We start from the raw sequence: 17,328 nt of genomic DNA, 5'->3' as shown, positions 1-17,328 counted from the left end.
TCATGCCAGGTCTACGCAGAAGGCCCTGGGTCACACGTGTGTCAGTCCAGTTGCTCAGTCGTGTCCAACTCCCTGCGACCCCATGGACTGCAGCACGCCAGGACTCCCTGTCCATCACCAATTCCTGGAGTTTACTCAAACTCATGTCCGTTGAGCCGGTGATGCCACCCAACCATCTCATCCTCTGTCGTCCAGTTCTCCCGCCCCCAAACTTTTCTAGCAGCAGGGTCTTTTCCAATGGGTCAGTTCTTCGCATCAGGTGGCCAGAGTACCAGCGTTTCAGCTTCAGCGTTAGTCCTTCCAGTGAATATTCAGGACTGATTTCCCCTAGGATGGACTGGTTGGATCGCCTTGAAGTCCAAGGGACTCTCAAGAGTCTTCTCCAACACCACAGTTGAAAAGCATCAGTTTGGCACTCAGCTTTCTTTATGGTCCAACCCCCACATCCATACATGACTACTGGAAAAACCATAGCTCTGACCAGACGGACCTTTGTCGGCAAAAGTAATGTCTCTGCTTTTTAATATGCTGTCTAGGTTGGTCATAACTTTTCTTCCAAGGAGCGTCACGTGTACCTGGTGCTGTAAGCCCACATCCTTTGTGGCGGGCACGTGTGCTGCCTCACCTGGCTCTACCACATCTCGGTTCTCGCATCCTGGCCCCAATCCTAAGCTTCCACCAGGTTTAAGGGGTGGAAAAACAATCAGTTTTTAAATGTTTATATCTGAATGTAATAAACTTAGTTTTGAATTGTGTTTTTCACTGTATGTATGACTCCATTGTTTTCTCTTTTTCCCAGCTCTTTTGAGTGAAATAGTAAAATAATAAATAATCTGGGACAAAATAGTTGAGGATCACCTCGCCTCAGTCACCCAGTGCCCTGACCTGACTCACCTCTCTGAAATGGTACCCTGACCCAGCACCCACAAGGCCTTGGTTTATCTTCCTCATCACTTGGGCTTATTGTTCTTGACCTTTCTCTGCCGGGGTGCCTGTTTTTGTTTGCTCTGTTTGTCATGTCATGAAGGTCATGTTACTGTGATTGGAACCTGGATTCATTGCCTCTTGGCTTTTGTCAAGAGAGCCAAATAAAGTTAGAAAGAAAGGAAAGATAGGTCTCCAGGAAATAAGGCATGAATCAGTGCCCCCCTCCTACATCCCTGCCACGCCTCTCCCTTCTGGGTCGGTTACTTTTAATTGCACCAAGCATTACAGTCAGTGAGAGGAACAGGGCCCCAGCATTGCAGAGCCTTGTGGACAGAGCCCTGGCTCCACAAGGAGACTCCTGTTCTTGACCCTCTGGTGAGATGATTGGTGGGTCTCCACCGGCACCATCTAGAGCTTGGCTCCTTTAGGCCAAGCACTCTCAGCATGGGTTTTGGCTTCCTCCCCAGGCCGCCTTCCTGGTCAGATGACTTGCACGTGGTGTTTGTGTAGGTGGCATATTCTCTACAATAGCCAAACAATAGCCTCAGTAGAAACCTGCTAACAGCAGGGCAAGGGGAGGTGTGTTAAGCAGGAAGCACTTCCAGGGAGATTGTTTGTCCACTTCTTTCTCCCCGAGTAGACATGGGTTGTCCTGTTCAGGGTGTGGACCTCGGATGCTTAGTGAGAGAGAGGACCTTTCAAGAAATCTCTTCCTGTATGTGAGACCCAGAGCCGCGCACCATCCCGAGGGCACAGCCAAGCTTCCAGTGGGCTGTGTGAGACTCCACCAGTCTGACTAGTGATGCGCCTTAGCACATGGAGGGTTCTAGGGGCCCTGAAGCACAGAAACCTGTCCCTCGGACTGAACTTGACCTAGAGATTAGGCAGAACAGTGCAGGCAGTCCTGCTCTGAGAGAGGTGGTTGCTCAGTCCCCCCACCACCACAGGTCTGGCCCTATTAGGACCCCCAGCTCAGGAAGGCTTTGCTCTCAGAACCTGTCTGGGCTGCTGTCTGTTCAAGACTCTATTGCCCATTAACTGAAGGATGAAGAGTAGTTCTTGTCACTGAAGGCCAAACGTAAGGAAATGGGCTTAAAGCAAAGGATGGTGAACACGTTTTAGAGCTGGATCCAGGTGGTCGTGCAACGTTGTAATTGGACTAAGTGCCACGGAATTGTTCCCTTTGAATGGGTAAAACTATGTGAATTTCACCTAAAAAAAAAAAAAAAACCGGAACCACGTTCTGTGTGAGGCACTTCTCACCATGGAACCGGAGACTGGAGATCTCAAGGAATGTGTGTCTTGGATGGGGGGACAGGTATGACTGGTCCTCACCTCTAGTCAGGGAACTCTTGGAGTTCATAAAGGCCTTGATTTTTCTTGGTCATTCCTCCTTAGAACCACTTTGTAAATCTTTCACATTCTCAGTTTGCCTCCCAAAGCGGTGTATTTAGTGTTGTTCATTACATGCTAAATAAGGTTTTATTACATTTCAGAATTAAGGATTGTTGGTGCATCTATGTTATTGGAGGTTGGCAAGCAGCTGGGGAACTCAGGCGGTAAAGCCAGCATAACGACTTCCAGAAAGAGAACAGGGGTGTCTTCTCACTCTCACGTTGGCTTTTCTCAGCACTGCCCTGAACCCACTGCCACTTCCACCTGAGGTTTACCTGGCTTTGAGGAGGGCTTTGGTGGTCAGGCTTCCCTGGTGGCGCTAGTGGTAAAGAACCTGCCTGCCAAGGCAGGAGATGTGAGAGACATGGGTTCAATCCCTGGGTCAGGAAGATCCCATGGAGGCAGGCATGACAATCCACTCCAGTATTCTTGCCTGGAGAATCCCATGGAGCCTGGCAGACTAGAGTCCATAGGCTCACGGAGCCGGACACGACTGAAGCAACTTTGCAAGCACAAGTGGTCAGGGACAGGGGAGGCTGGTCTTTGAGACAGGAGGGGTAAGGTATCAGAGGTTCCACTGTGTCATTCTTGATTTTCAAGCAATAGTTTCCTGAAAGGGGATTCCTTGTTACTAGTCCTGCCGAAAATGTCTCTCGTCTGTTCTTTCTCCAACTGAAACAGTGGACACAGTTGAGCCTCTCACGCAGACTGGTGTGGAGGGGAGTCGAGCGTACCACCACTGGGAGGGCAGGTTGGCCCCAGCCCGCGGGGTGACCTGCAGCCCAGATGGGCTGGGAAGGCGCAGTCAGGGCTGAAGCCTGTAGAGGTCTGATCTGCCACGCAGGGTCCCTGGCACTCAAGGGAACACTGGGGTGCCTTTCATGGGACCAGAGGTGGGGGGGGGGGGCCCATGGCAATGCTGGAAGGAGGTTGCTGGAACCAGGACTGCAGATACTCAGGAGATAAAATCTATAGAACGTGATGTTCAGACCAGCACTAGAACAAGATAAACCCCATTTAAAATTTTCCAGAGACCACTTTAACTCTGCAGGAACTGCTCAGGCCTGGTTGCTACTGGTTCTGTCTACTCCACATTCTCTGTGCATGGAAAGATTTAGGCATTGGTGAGGAGGGTGCAGCTGCCTGGCAGACGCACTCGCAGCTGACCCAGAGCAGAATGGAGTAGGAGGTGCATTTATCTTTAACCTTAAAGGCTTCTGAACGCTTTGGTAAAACATCCTCAGAAGACAGTTTTAATGTTACATTGACCAGAACTTGTCCAGTTCCAGGGTTCTACATGAGTGCAGTTTTTCTTTTCCAGTTATGTTTCAAATTCTTAGAATCCTGCGGAAGCACCCAGAGGTGGAAGGACCCTCACACGTTTCTTTTTTCCATCTCCATTTTTGCAGATGAGCAGAGGCTCAACTTGCCCAAGGTTTCATGAACCTCAGGCCACTCTGTATTTGGTTAAGAGGTCATCTCACATTCCAGGCAGACCTTCCCGTTCAAGTTCTGAACCTTGGTTTCCTCACCTGTAATCTGGGGCAATGCCTCTTTCTGTGGGATGGTTTCAAGGATCCAAGTTAATCTGTGTGAGGCTCTTGGTTTAGGGCTGGGTTGACATCAGAAGTGCTTACTGAGGGTTAGCTATATCATGGGCTGTGACACCAGGACACAAACCCTAAGCCCAGAGCGTTGCTGTGACCCCAGCAGAGAGCAAGCAGAGGCACTGGGAGAGAACAGGTGAATTTTTGTTCTGGCTGCAGCAGCAGCAGCGCTCTATGGCTTGGTGAACCTTTCCACACAGAAGTGGATCCTGCACTGTGACAAAGGATGGAGGAAAGTCCTCCTGGAAGGAACTGCACAGGCATGATGGGCAGGTTACCTGTATCACGGGGCAGGGAGGACTGGACAGCCCACACAGGGGCAGAAAGGCACACAGGCTCTGGCCTGCAGTCGGGAGCATCTGGACAAGATGTGTGATGCCTCACTTGTGCCCCTTGGCTTCTCCCAGGGCCCTGGAATGCTGCAGAAGCCACGGGTCAAAGCACGGCCAGAAAGCAGCACAAACCTTCCCCGTTGAGGCCAAGCAGCAAGCTGCAGTGTGGGCCCGAGTGGCTGTCGGTGCTACCAGGCTTCGTGACCGTTCCTCCCTGTTCCCTTGTGTACAGGTGACAGGTGTTGCTGACACCAGGGGTTTCACTCTGTAAGGAAGCCAAGAAAGCTTGAACTCTCTACTGAATCACTTAGGCAGAAGCCGATACATCTAGCCTCAAAGCAAACTCAGTAGTTTGGTCCCAGAAGTTTAGATGCTTGTCTATTCCCCGGAGCAGATAGGAAAAACCAGAGCTACTAAAACCTGCCAGGCTGCTGCAGGGAGGGGTGTGGGGAACCCCTGGCCAGGCCTTCAGCGCAGGCCCGGCTGTAGTCCGAGCGGAGCAGGCCCTATTGGACCGCTGCACCAAGTCTGCTGCATTGCAGGTGGGGCTGGGTACGTGGGCGGCTCCCTTAGCTCTGCCCCCACGGTGCAGCCGCCCACACCCACCCTGAGGCCGAACAGAGAAAGGGCTGCCCAACACCCAGGTTTTTAGTGTTTCCACTTTATTGCTCAAGCACGAAACTTGAGGCAAGCCTGGACCTTCAGCAACGTGCAGAGAAGAGGCTGAGGGGGTGGGGACGCGACCTGGCTGAGAAGGGACACTGACGGAGGGGGTACGAGGGTGGTCACATGACACCAGAAGACAGCATCAGCCGCGACACCTGGGCTGAGCAGGAAGGGAGCGGAGGTAACGGGCACAGCAGTGGTTTTCCCATGCCCCTAGCACCCACGTGGAGGCCGCGTGTTTGGAAACAGACCGGGAGGAGGGAGGAGGGGAAGTGGCTGCCCAGGAGGAGTCTCCCTGTCCACCCTGCCTTCTTGTCGGACCTCACATCCCTACCACTCGCCCCTTCTACTGTCTGAGAAACGGACACAGCAAACAGGAAACAAAATAAATTAACATTCTGATGAGTGTGCGTGTGGAGGGACATTCATTCACATGGAATGGGGGAAGGTGGGAGGGGGCGACACCACCTAAAATGAGCCCACCCACCTCAATCCCCCAGCCTGCTCCTCTCTCCCTTCCCCCAAAGCCACCATCCAACCAGATAGAAAAATAAAGGTCTAATTCACTCAAAATTCTTCAGTTTGTACAAAACTAACAGGGTGGAGTAGGGTCGGGGGGCGGGCAGGCAGCCATGGGAACAGGGCTGGGGCAAGGCTATGCTTCCGCCTCCACCTGAGGCTGGCCCCCAGCCACCTCAGTCTTCGGTTCATCCCTCATCTCTGCGTCAGCTGGCTGGTCTCCCGCAGCCACTGCAGCCTTGGCCTGTGAGAAGGGAAGAGGGGCAGGGCATCAACACCAGTCCTCATTTGTCCCTGGCTCCTGATGAGAAAGGTGACTGTCATTCTAGGTCCCCACTCACCTGCCTGCACCCAAGTGATCGCCCTGCACACTGACACACTGACACACACAAACACCCAAAACACGCACCCGATGTAAAAAATAGTACACACTAAGTTCCAACAGAATTACAGAGACCAAAGACACACCTGTGCATGCACGTACAGAATCAGGGACTCTCATCGTTTACTGCAATACTATGGAAAACTGAACGTGTCCATGGCAGGGCACTCAACACTTCAAATATAGCTAGTTCAAACCGGTTTAAAATGCACATTGGATTTTGAAGCCTCAGTCAGGGGAAAAGAACGCAATTTAAAAGTGCTATGTGTTAAAATGTTTAGATATCTTCAGTCGATTAAATATTAAAATTAACTTCACCTATTTTACTTGTTTTTAAACATAGCTACTAGGAATTTAAAATTAGAAATGTGGTTTGCATTATATTTCTGTTAGTGCAGGTTTAGAACACTGAGAGACTAAGAAGCAGGAAACAGGGTAAATAAGATACGATAAACCCACTCAGTGAAATACTATGTGAGCCTGAGAACGAGAAAGCTCTTTTGCACATTGATGTAAAATGAGCTTCAGGTGTGACGTCCAAAAAGCACAAGGCACAAGCAGGAGGCAGCGCCACCCGGGAGCACTGCCTGTCCTGCAGGCTTTTTACGACATGCTCTTCTGTGCAGTTTGAATCGAACCATGTAACTGCATCACCTGTTTAAACCTCAGGTTCTTAAACCTGTTTTACTAATGGGCACAGAGAATACCGGCCAGGCAGCTCACCAGAACATCCAGCTCCCACCCCCAGGGCCTGAACAGGGACACACACAAACACAGGGGCACACACAAACTGGCATGGGGCCAGGTGATGCCACCTCCTCCCGTCCACCCTGCCCATCCTCACCTTGCTCTCCTCCTCGGCCAGCCTCTCAAACATGTTGGCATAGAGCTTCTTTTCCTTCTCAAGCTGCTTGCGGATGCGCTGCTGGCACACGACCAGCTGGGCCTTGGCCGCCTTGTTGCTGGGGTAGAGCTGCAGAACCTTCTGGAAGTCAGCCCGTGCCAAATCAAAGTCATTCACTGCCAGGTGGGCCTCTCCCCGGCGGAAGAGACCTTTCTCGTTGTTGCTGTCTAGTTCCAGGGCCTAAGACACACAGAGGAAGCAGCAGCAAAGTCTCAGATCTTCCCAAGTCACTGCCGGTGAGATGGGGCCCCACCCCCCAAATGAACAAGTCTCGGGCACCACGTGGAAAGGACCCAAGTCTAGAAGGCACCTCATTTAGTCCAGGAGGCACACAGGAAGACGGGTCTTCAGATGAAAACCACCTGGGACATTAACACACTCTTCTCTCTTTGGGGGCAGGAGAACCATGCGGCTCATGGCTTAGTTCCCCCACCAGGGATCAAACCCATGCCCCTTGTGATAGAAACACTGAGTCCTAACCACTGGACCTCCAGGGACGCCCATCCTCCTTCAGAATAAAGCGGGTACACAGGAGGGAGAGGCAGAGGGCCAGGAGGAGATAGTGCTGAACTGGTTGCTCCAACCAGTGCCTCCACTCGCCTCAGTGCCCTCGTCCCCAACCTTAACTAAGCCAAAAAACCACTTGCTTCCCACACTGCTGCCTCTGGGCCTCCACTTCAGAGCCCCACAGCTCCATCCTGCCACCCCTGCCCTAGTCCCAAGGCCAAGTTTCAGGCACACTGGTAGCTCACCCAGCCCTGCCTGGGCACACCGCCCTCACCCTCCTAAGGAGCCTCACCTTGTTACAGTTCTCAATGGCAGCGGAGAAAGCTTGTAGCTTCAGATGACACATGGCCAGGTTGAGGTGGGAGGCCAGCCGAAGGGCCTGCGCCTTCTGTGCGTCCTCGTCAGAGAAGCTGGACTCGTATTCCAGCCAGGAAACAATCTTCTTGTACTGCAGCACAGCTTGCTTGTACTTGCCTTCCTACAAGGGGGGCAGGCTCGGTGGCCCCAGGCTGTCACAGCCCATGGACACCAGTGACCCAGGGGCGTGAGAGTCATGACCCCCGCCCCCCACCCCGACCAGCCAGCTCAGATCTACTTGGTGACAGCTGCAGGTACCAGCCTGTCCACTTCCTGGCAGAAAGCCCACTGTCGTGGCAGAGCGCGCCCTGGGAGTGTCTGAGGACCTCGCTGTGGGCTCACCTTGAAGTACACAGTGCCTCGCTCCTTCACTATGCTGCTCTGCTCCAGCTTCTCCTCTGAACTCATCTCCCAGGACTCCTTGGCCTGCCATACCCCAAAGGAGAAAAACGAGCTGTCAGCCGCCCCAAGGAGTTACGTCCAAGGTGGGGCAGGGAAGACCCTGAACAAACTCACCTTCTCAAAACTCTTGAGATGTATTTCATACTTCAGCTCAGCGTTTGGTGGGATCTGGAACTTCTCCTTCCCAGCGCTGCCAAAAGCATAGCTGTGGGGGCAAGAAAACACCAGGTTGTTTCTTAACTTGCTTCACACTTAAACGGCTTCCTGCTTCCTGCAAATTGCCCTCCATCCCTTTGGTCTTGGTGTAAACTTCCTTGCTTGGCAAAATCTTCCCTGATGCTGCTTCTTCACAGTTAGTTGGGCTCTTAGCATCTTATACATCGTTCTAGTAACTCACATTACACACTAGTACGATTATCTTCCTGAGCAGAGAGCCATTAGAAGGTGGGAACAATGTCTCTGAACACCCAGGAATTTTCCACACTGTGTCTGGCACATAGTAGGTATGTTTCAACAAACATCAGTAATGACTGAGTCAATTAACAGGAGACAAAAACCCTGGGCTGGAAAAGGCAATCTGCCGCAGCCGTAACTCAAGAGATGAGGTTTTGATTCAAAAAAGACGTGGGTGATTGTGGCCACACTCTTGACTACAACAGAGGTCCTGACAGTGTCTGTGCGGGGTGCCCAGCGCATAGTGACCACTGGCAGGGGAGGGATACAGCTGGCTATACAATACAAGCCGGCTCTGTAAGTCACCTGGACTAGGAGATCTGACCTCGGTTCGCCCACCTGCTCTACAGACTGCCCACACCTGGGCCAGAGCTGGCCTCACCTGGGCTTGAGATACACAATGGAATGTTCTCCTTTTTCCATGCGCTGGATGGCCTTCTCTAGCCCACAGGGCAGATCCATGCTCTCCCCCTCGCCGACCTCAAAGCGGAGCTCCCGCCGGTCAAACATCTGGTCCTTGAAGTACCCTTCCAGTGCAACTGGCATTAAAGACAGACAATGCACTGGGTTTCAGTGGGCTGGTGACTGAGGGACGCACCAGCCACCTTCAGCCACCCCCCGCCCCATCGCCCTGTCCCTTCCTACTCCCCAGATGCCCTTCTGCATTCTCAGATAGAGGGATGTTGAGAATGTGGTTCAATCCCTCACTTTATAGATAAGAAAGCTGGATCAGAGAAAGGTATGGACCCGCCCAAACCCACCCAGGCCCTGCACAGCGGAACCCGAGTGGGAATCCCGGATTGTGCAGCCTCACCCTCCACGATGGCGCCGTCATTGGGCTTGGCATAGCCCTCCCCCCGCGTCCGTATTCTCCTGATGATCCCGCCGTCTTCCTCTTCTGTCAGGTCCTCACCCTTGAACTCGAACAACTCCACCTGTGGGACAAGGTCCAAGGATCCATGCTCCCCTCTCACTCACAAGAGTCCCTAGTAAGGGCCAGAGCAGGTCTGACTGCACAGGCAGCCACACGAGGAGTGGACCAAGTAGCGAAGTTTTCAGGAGCGGCCCTGGTCTCAACCTTGGTATGTCTTCTTAATGAATGCTCTATAGAACAAGCACACGTTCCAGACGGTCCTAATTCAGCTGCCAGACAAGCTCTGACAGGTATTAGAAATGACCCAACACCTCTCACCAATCTTCCCAACATTCTCCGAGCCTCCACTGTGAAGGGCTCAACCATTTTTGAGTCTTTTTTTGTTTTTTTTTTTTCATTTTTGAGTCTTAACACAGTGAAGTTCCACCTTCTCAGAAATGCTTGCCCCTCGCCTCGACCCACAAGAGAAGCATCTCTGCCCGCATCTTATCTCTAGGGCACCAATGTTCGCCACTGTCAGTCATGACTGCATGTAGCCTGTGACCTCCTGATTCCTTCGTTTTGGTCCACCTCCCTCTGAGCACCCCTCTTGAGATGAACAGGACTTAAGCCCTCACCCCGCTGCTTCAAGTCTGAAAGGGGGGCTTGCGGTCACCTCCCCCGACCTGAAACCTGCTCACTGAGGGTTCTCTGGCAGTAGCAGTGGGTGATGCGCACTGCATGTCTTCCCTCCCCTGAGGGCAGGCCCTCAGCCTTGGCTACATTGTCTCCAGGCAGCAGGAAGGGCTGGAGGGCAGCCAGACTAAGGTTGGCTCTCTGCCTGGCCCTCTGTGGCTGGACACTCACCTCAAACACAAGCGTGGCGTTGGGAGGGATCTTCGGGGGGCTGCCAGCTGAGCCATAGGCGTACTCCGGCTTGCAGGTGATGTGGCACACTTCACCCACCTTCATGGTTGCTACAGCAACATCCCAAGCCTTGATGACCTCCCCTGTAGGTACAGAAAAGAAACAGGTCCTCTTTGGCAGGACTCTCCCTCCAGGTTCAAACAGTGGCCTGAGAGACTTACTGTCCCATGCCCAAAGGGAAGCTGGGTACTCTTTAGAAATGGGACCAGGAAGGTAGAAAATCTGGTTGCGATAAATGGTATCAGGTCTCAGACCTCTCAAAAAAAAAAAAGAAAAAGAAAAATCACTCAACTCTGAAACAAAGAGGTTCAAGAAAACAAAGCAGTCCACCCCGGAAAAGGAAGCAAGGTTTTCAGAGGTGATCAAGGCAATGAGAGATTAAAAAATCAATAGAGTTTCAGGACAGTGGACATAAAAAAAGAACTGTAATAAACCGTTCCCTGTTTAAGCTTCTGAGAATTCAGTTTCTGTTTGTGACAGCGCGCACACCCTGTCCTAAGAGCCTGCTAACCATGCCCACCTTTCCCCAGGTCGAAGGAGAACCTGTCCTTGCGGTCCAGGCTGGAGTCGAACTTGGTGCCATCGAGCAGCCAGCCTGTGTAGTGGACGAAGACTCGGTCTCCAATCATGGGCGTCTCCGTGCCCGTGCCCTCTCGCTTGATGACCTGGAAGGCAGGGAAGCGGAGACGGTGAGTCCCTGGGGATGGACATGGAGAGGAACCGCACCTGTCCGCATGCCTCTGGCCAGAATGTAAGCGGTCTCTTCCTGCCTCCTTGTAAGTAACTCAACAAACCCATCATCAAATGACTCTGCTGTGAGGTTTGGCTACAATTAAACTGACCTCCCTTTCTTGGACCACGACATGACTTGGTTTGAAACACTGGAGACAAAACACCTGAGATCATTTTTGCTGTTATGATTTTATAAAAGTAACTCTAACTCTCTAAACTGACCATATTCGTAAAGTAGTGATGATAAACCCTATCAGAGTGGTTACAGAACTAAACCAGTAAAACACTGAATAATTATCAGCAGCAAAGGGGAAAGTATTTACGCTACATTTCCTCATTCTTCCTAACGCCAGTCATCCAATCAGGTCTGGTTTAGAAAGAAAAGAGGGAAACCAGAAAGTCCAGGAGAGGTAAGAGCAATCAACAGCTTACAAGTGAGCCAAGGCCCTTGAGCAGGCCCTAGGCTCTGACTTGGGACTTGAGCGTTCCTGACTGGTAGGCGACTGCAGTCCTTGAAGTCAGGGTTAGAATATTTCCCAGAGTTTAGAAGAACCTGCTTCTCTTCTTTCGCGTTTATAAAAAGGTGGGCTATCTGGTTAAGTGTGCAAGTTACCCTCTAAGGGAAAGCTCCCACGATGCAATGGACATGGACTCGAACAAACAGAAAAGTGAAAGGGAAGGCGTGGAGAATGAAAAGGGGAAATGGGTCTCCCTGGAAGCCCGCGTGCACACTCGGAGAGCAGCCAGGTGCGTTTCTGAAACAGCTAAGAAGCTCCCCGAGGTCTCCAACCCGCCCTGGCCACACGCACACGTGGGCTGAGCTGCGGGAAGCCAGGAGGAGCAGAAACGCTGGGTGAGGATACGAACGAAGCCGGCCTAGGATTTCGCCATCCTGGACAGCGCAGAACCTGCTCCGAACCGCGGCCGGTTGTCCTGACCCGGGTCAAGACGCCCTGCTGCCTGGCTCCCAGACCCCTCCCCTGGCTCCTCCGGCCGTAACACGGTTTAGGGCGCCCAACCAAAGCACCTCCTCCCAGACCCGCACCCCGCGCTCAGGAAGGCCCCGGTCCGGGGGTGGGGTGGGGTGGGGTGCGGGCGCGGAGGCGGGGTGAACTACAGGTCCCGGCATGCACCGGGGTGGGGGGGGGGGGAGGGGACAGCATGGCCGAGCGGGTGACCTAGCCGGGTCCCAGCCTTTAGGAAAGGGGTGACCAGAGGGCGGAGGGCGCCGGGACCGCGCGCCAAGTCGCACAAAGGCCCGCGCGGGTCAGGCAATAACTCCCGGGACCCTGTTCGCGTCCTGGCTAATGTTTAACTGCCAGGGTCGGCGAGCTCCGCACCCCGGAGGCGCAGGCGGCCGGGGTTGGCTGGGGGGGTTGCTCCCTGGCGGCAGCGGCGGCGGCGGCTGGGAAGGAGCCGGTGGCGGGTCGCAGATCGCAGCGGGGCGGTGCACGCCGCCGGGTCCCCCGCGCGAGCGCGTCCGCCCCCCGCCGCGCCCCTCCCGGCGCATGCCGCAGCCAGAGCAGGCGCTGCGCTCCGGGACCCTTCCCGGGCCTGGGGAGCCTCAGCCCAGATGTTCCCCTTCCGAGCGTGTGGCCGCCCTCCCTCCCTGAACCGGCGGCCCGGCCAGGAAGGCGATGCGCCCGGCCACGGCTGCACGGCCTGTTCAACTGCCGGCCGGGAGGCTGCAAAGGCGGCCGTCCAAGCCCCGGCCAGACGCTGGGGGGCTCCCGGTGCCCGCCCCCCTTCGCCGCCGCCGCCCCGGGGCGCCCCCTGCCCCTTACCTTAAGCACCCCCTCATCCTGCTTGGGGCTGATGTCCACCCCTTCGAGGGGCAGCGGCGCCGACTGCGCTCCGCTCTCGGCCGCCTTCGTCTCCTCGGCGGTCATCACGCCGTTTCTCGGGCAGCGGGCGCCGGGGTGTGCGCGGCGGTGCGGGCGGCGGGTCGGGGCTCGCGCACCTCTCTGCTCCGGCGCGGGCGCGGGCGGGAGGAGGAGGTGGGGTCGTGGGCGGCCGGGGGAGCGATTGGTCCCACCGCCTCGGAGGGAGGGGCTGGGAGGAGCCGGGCGGCCGCGAGGGACGTGGGGGGAGAACTTTCTAGAGGCGCCGGCGGCCGAGCGGGTTCAGGCTCTGGCGCTCAGGGCGCTCCTGCGGAAGGTGGTTTCTGGTTCGTTCCTCCCGCCGGCCGCCTGGCCCCGCCCCGGCCCCGAGACCCTCGGACTCGAGAGCCAGCCAGCCCCCGCCTCTGCCGCTCGCTCTCCCGGCCTCCCCTTCCCGTCCCCCCGGTCTAGCTGGATTCTTCCAGATCCTTCTCGATACCCCCGCAGCATCCGACGCCGCGCTGCCGAACGTGGGCGCCGCGCGTGCGTCTCCCCGACCCGAGCCGCGGGCTGCCGGCCTCCCCGCCTGCCTGGGCGAGCGTCCTGAACGCAGAGCGAGGGGAGCGTTACCTGGGCGCGCAGGGCCGGGGAGGCGTCTGGGTTTACCTGGAGAGAGGCCAGCGTGCGCCCAGGGCCCGGCGAAACGCTGCAAGCTGCCCGTTTGCAAGAAATGGCCCGCGTATTAAAGGGGCCTTCCCCGACAATAATACAACTGAACACATAGAATGGGTTCAACTCGCGAGGAGAGCCACTGCATCTTACTGAAGGCCCATGAGAAGGAATATTTTCTTAATACTGGGTTCCCGGGTGCTCATGGACTTCCCGTGGCGACTAGGAAGCGCCATAGTTACCGAAACAATAGCCTTTTGACAAAAAGATCTGTGTATGGAGGGTCCTGCTCTTCCTTAGCACTTAAGCCCAGTTTAGTGTCTGGTGCGTGTTATCAAATAATTATTGGCTGCCGGAATTTGTATGCCAGTAGAAATAAGGTTTTTGTTTGTTTTGGAGCCCTTGCTCAGTGCTTGCCACTGTACTATGAAGACTGTCCTATATAGGTAGAAAACGAGAAGGGCTGTTTTCGGATGAAATTTCAGTATTATAACCGGGGAATTCATTGTAGTCTTTTCTGTTGGAATTGGCTGGGAAGGGATGCAGGAGAAATAAAATCGTTTCTTCCAGCAATTTACAGCAAATGTATTTAGCCTCGATTAAGACGTTGTTCATTCGGTGACTGACCTTCAGTGGACTTGGGGGGGTTGACTCAATAGAGATTAAATCTGCTTCTTTTTTACCACTGTCCTCAGGAGGGTTAGAAGGAACGGTGGCCCTCCAAAGTGGCAGGAGACGGGCGGAGACTAGGGTGCTGGCTTGCCGCCTTGGCAGTTATCTTCTTGTTGGCTCCTGCACCTGTGTGCGGTCACTCTCGTGTGTGTACTGGTTTCTTTTGAAGCTGGGGCCACTGGGTGTTATCTGGCTGAACAGGTTAGTATAGAAAAGTTCCGGTCCAGTAATACTTTTCTAAAAGCATCTATTTCTTTACTGGCAGCAAACAGTTGTAGGTATCTTCTAGTCTGTCAGCACGTTTTACTTGAGCACCGAAGATATGACCACCTTTGCATACATACTTACAGTAGAAAGAGCACGTGCTCTTTCTAGAGAGTAAGCAAGGAGTTGGGTCCCCAACATACTAACTGACTTGGGGCAGATTAACAGAAATAGGAACACCTGTCACCGAGGGTAGTTGTGATGGTTACAAAGAGGGAATGTGTGTCAGGTATCTAGCCCAGTGCCCACCTTCACACAGTTGGTTAGGAAATCATGCTCATGATTCTGATGGGATGAGTGCTCTAGTGAGACGGGGATAGGATACAGAGGTCTGTAAGAGAGGGGAAAACCTCCTGGATGGGGAAGGGTCAGAGGGAAAGGTTTCCAGGGAGGAAGTGCTGGGCTCTTTCAGTCAATGAATGGTTGGGAGCCAGGAGGTGGAAGGGGTGAGGAGAGACAGTTCTAGGGTTCCAGGATCCCCCCAAATTTTTTTTTTCTGTTTCTAGAATTATTTACCATTTTATTTACATTATAGTCTTCGGATTGTAAAACTTAAACATACTCAATGTAGAAAGTGCACAGATCAGTTTGTTTCTTTTTCAATCTGTTTTCCTTTCTTTTCTTGCTAGGGATTAAACCCATACCCTTGTCAGTGAAAGGGCAGAGTCCTAACTACTGGATCACCAAGAAATTCCCAAAATTTTCTTTCCCTCTCCCTCATCTGTTTCCCAGCCACCCCCCACTTTTTTTTTTTTTTTTTTAACCCTCAGCCCATTTAAGTCAGTATTTCCCTTAAAGGTGTTTAACAACATGATTATTTTCGGTAGTACCAGTCAGTCATTCAAAGTCCTTCTGAAACTCCCCCCTTTTGCTAGAGGAAGAGAGCACACTTTTTCCTTTTCCCCACTCCCCACCTTACTCCTTAGGTGCTCTGGTTAGTTTTGTTATTATTGTTGTTATCTGGCTCATTATTGTCAGAATGAGCCTTCTGGGAACTCACATGGTGCACCTCCCAAATGCCAGGCCAATCCCTCAGACGTAAAGATCCCTTGTTTTTAAATGTTGAGTTTTTATTTAGTTATTATTATTTCGGCCATGGAGTGTGGGATCTTAGTTCCTCCTGACCAGGCGTTGAACCTGTGGCAGTGGAAGCAAGGAGTCCGAACCACTGGACCAGCAGGAAATTCCCTAAATCCTTTGTTGTTAAAGGTTCTTTAAAAAGGAACTTTTTTGACTGCTAATGCTCTTAAACATTAAAAAAAAAATAGTTCTTGAATCGTTCAAGAAAATGTGAGATGAGCATATGTGTATACATATACATGTTATGTAACATACCAACATAATGGACCTTGGGAATATACCACAGTCCCAACCTAAGAATTAGAACATCACCGATATGACTGGTGTAAAAAAAACTGTAGTACCAAAAATGTTAAGGACGTTCATAATTTCTTGCTACTTCTGGTGTCTGTCGACTGAGAAAACACAAATTATACTACTAACCAAAACAGCTACTGAAATTTCATAAAATATTTACTTATTTTAGAGATTACAGCTCCATTTTCATGCATTTGAATAATAGCAGGCTGCTATGCGGGCTTCCCCAGTGGCTTATGGGTAAGAATCCACCTGCAATGTAGGAGATGTGAGAGAGGTGCCTTGGATCTCTGGGTTGGGAAGATCGCTGAAGGAGGAAATTGGCAACCCACTCCAGTATCCTTCCCGGGAGAATCCCGTGGACAGAGGAGCCTGGCGGGCTACAGTTCGTGGGGTCACAAAGAGTCAGACACGACTGAGCACTGCATACACATGTGGGGTCTGCACACAGTGGACGCTTGAAGCTTCATCACTGAACACACCCCGGGTCACCGGGCAAGTTTTCCTCATCTCTGAGATAGATGGGAATCATAACACTGTCTATGTCACAGGGATTTTCTTTGAGCATTAAATAATAAATTATCATGTGTGACGTACTTAACGCAGTGCATGGCACATAGCAAACAGATGAGTGGTAATGAGTGTGTGTGTGCCATGTTTCACTTGTTCAGCCTGTTGAATGCTGGCATATAGATCTGAAACCCCAAAGTCTCCAGTCTTCCGATTGAGAGCCATTGACTGGTCTAGACTGGGGTTTGATCCATGGTTTCCAGAATAGTGCTTCTTCCTGATGCTATTATAAATAACATCTGTACTTTTTTCTCTTTTGCAATCAATGATGAACATGACTATCTAATACACTAGCTTTGATATTTTGTCATTCCAACAAGCCTGGGCACCCCGTGAAGTAAAGACTTGATCTTAATATTTCCTTGGGCTTCTGATCTCCGGGGAAAGTGGATGGGATATTTGGTGCCTGTCCTACTGAAAGAAAGGAGTATTTTCCTTCTTTTAAAAGATAAAATCTAATTTCATGCTTAAGATAAATACATTTTGTTTTGTTTTGCTCCATGGGGCAATAAAAAGTAGCCTGTCTTCATCCTTCCTTGTTTGTGGATGAACTGAAATTTGGCTTTGGCCTCATTCATGGGAGTGTCCAGTAACCAGATGCCTCATTTCCACCCTCCCCAAACCTGTGATCAAGGATCACGTGTGGGTCCAGGGCATCAGATCTAATTAGCACAACTGGAACTAGGATTCCCTTTTGGAAGAAACCCAGCCCTGCACTGGCCCCAGTGGAGAGTGAATTTGTTTACCATCATAAATGTGCTCCGCAGTGACCACAGGAGCAAGCCAGCAGCTCTTAACTACTGAGAAATTAAGAAATTATTGTTCCTTTGTTATTACATCAAACTTCTGTAACTGGTCTGCTAATATTTTTAAACGTTTAAATTATAATAATAATAACAAAAAAAAACTTGTATGAAAGCTCAGATTTACTCTTGTATCCCAAAAGTCCATCTGTATCGGTCACAGTCAGCTCTAGTCAAATATTGACTTTAC

The 17,328-nt window shown here is 52.2% G+C and overlaps 1 protein-coding gene across 1 annotated transcript; it reads right to left on the bottom strand.

The window, feature by feature from the left end:
- Positions 1–4,906: 4,906 nt before the first annotated feature.
- FKBP4 (FKBP prolyl isomerase 4) lies at positions 4,907–13,272 on the bottom strand. The gene is made up of 10 exons (XM_043881425.1): positions 12,748–13,272; positions 10,752–10,896; positions 10,172–10,314; positions 9,266–9,386; positions 8,834–8,990; positions 8,113–8,203; positions 7,939–8,022; positions 7,532–7,717; positions 6,673–6,912; positions 4,907–5,690 (listed from the first exon to the last, which is right to left on the bottom strand). The coding sequence occupies exons 1-10, from the start codon at positions 12,850–12,852 to the stop codon at positions 5,583–5,585; spliced, it is 1,380 nt and encodes a 459-aa protein (XP_043737360.1). The 5' UTR covers positions 12,853–13,272; the 3' UTR covers positions 4,907–5,582.
- Positions 13,273–17,328: the final 4,056 nt, after the last annotated feature.

This window comes from Cervus elaphus, chromosome 22 (genome assembly GCF_910594005.1).
Source record: "Cervus elaphus chromosome 22, mCerEla1.1, whole genome shotgun sequence".
In the NCBI taxonomy this organism is placed as follows: domain Eukaryota; kingdom Metazoa; phylum Chordata; class Mammalia; order Artiodactyla; family Cervidae; genus Cervus; species Cervus elaphus.
This window is presented reverse-complemented; position numbering and strand designations above follow the sequence as displayed.

Excerpts from the sequence above, each read along its gene's own strand:
- FKBP4 (XM_043881425.1), bottom strand. The coding sequence starts at position 12,852 with ATGACCGCCGAGGAGACGAAGGCGGCCGAGAGCGGAGCGCAGTCGGCG. Across the intron at positions 8,023-8,112 it reads ATCTCAAGAGTTTTGAGAAG|GCCAAGGAGTCCTGGGAGAT; the intron begins GTGAGTTTGTTC and ends GGGGTATGGCAG. Across the intron at positions 6,913-7,531 it reads CCATTGAGAACTGTAACAAG|GCCCTGGAACTAGACAGCAA; the intron begins GTGAGGCTCCTT and ends TGTGTGTCTTAG.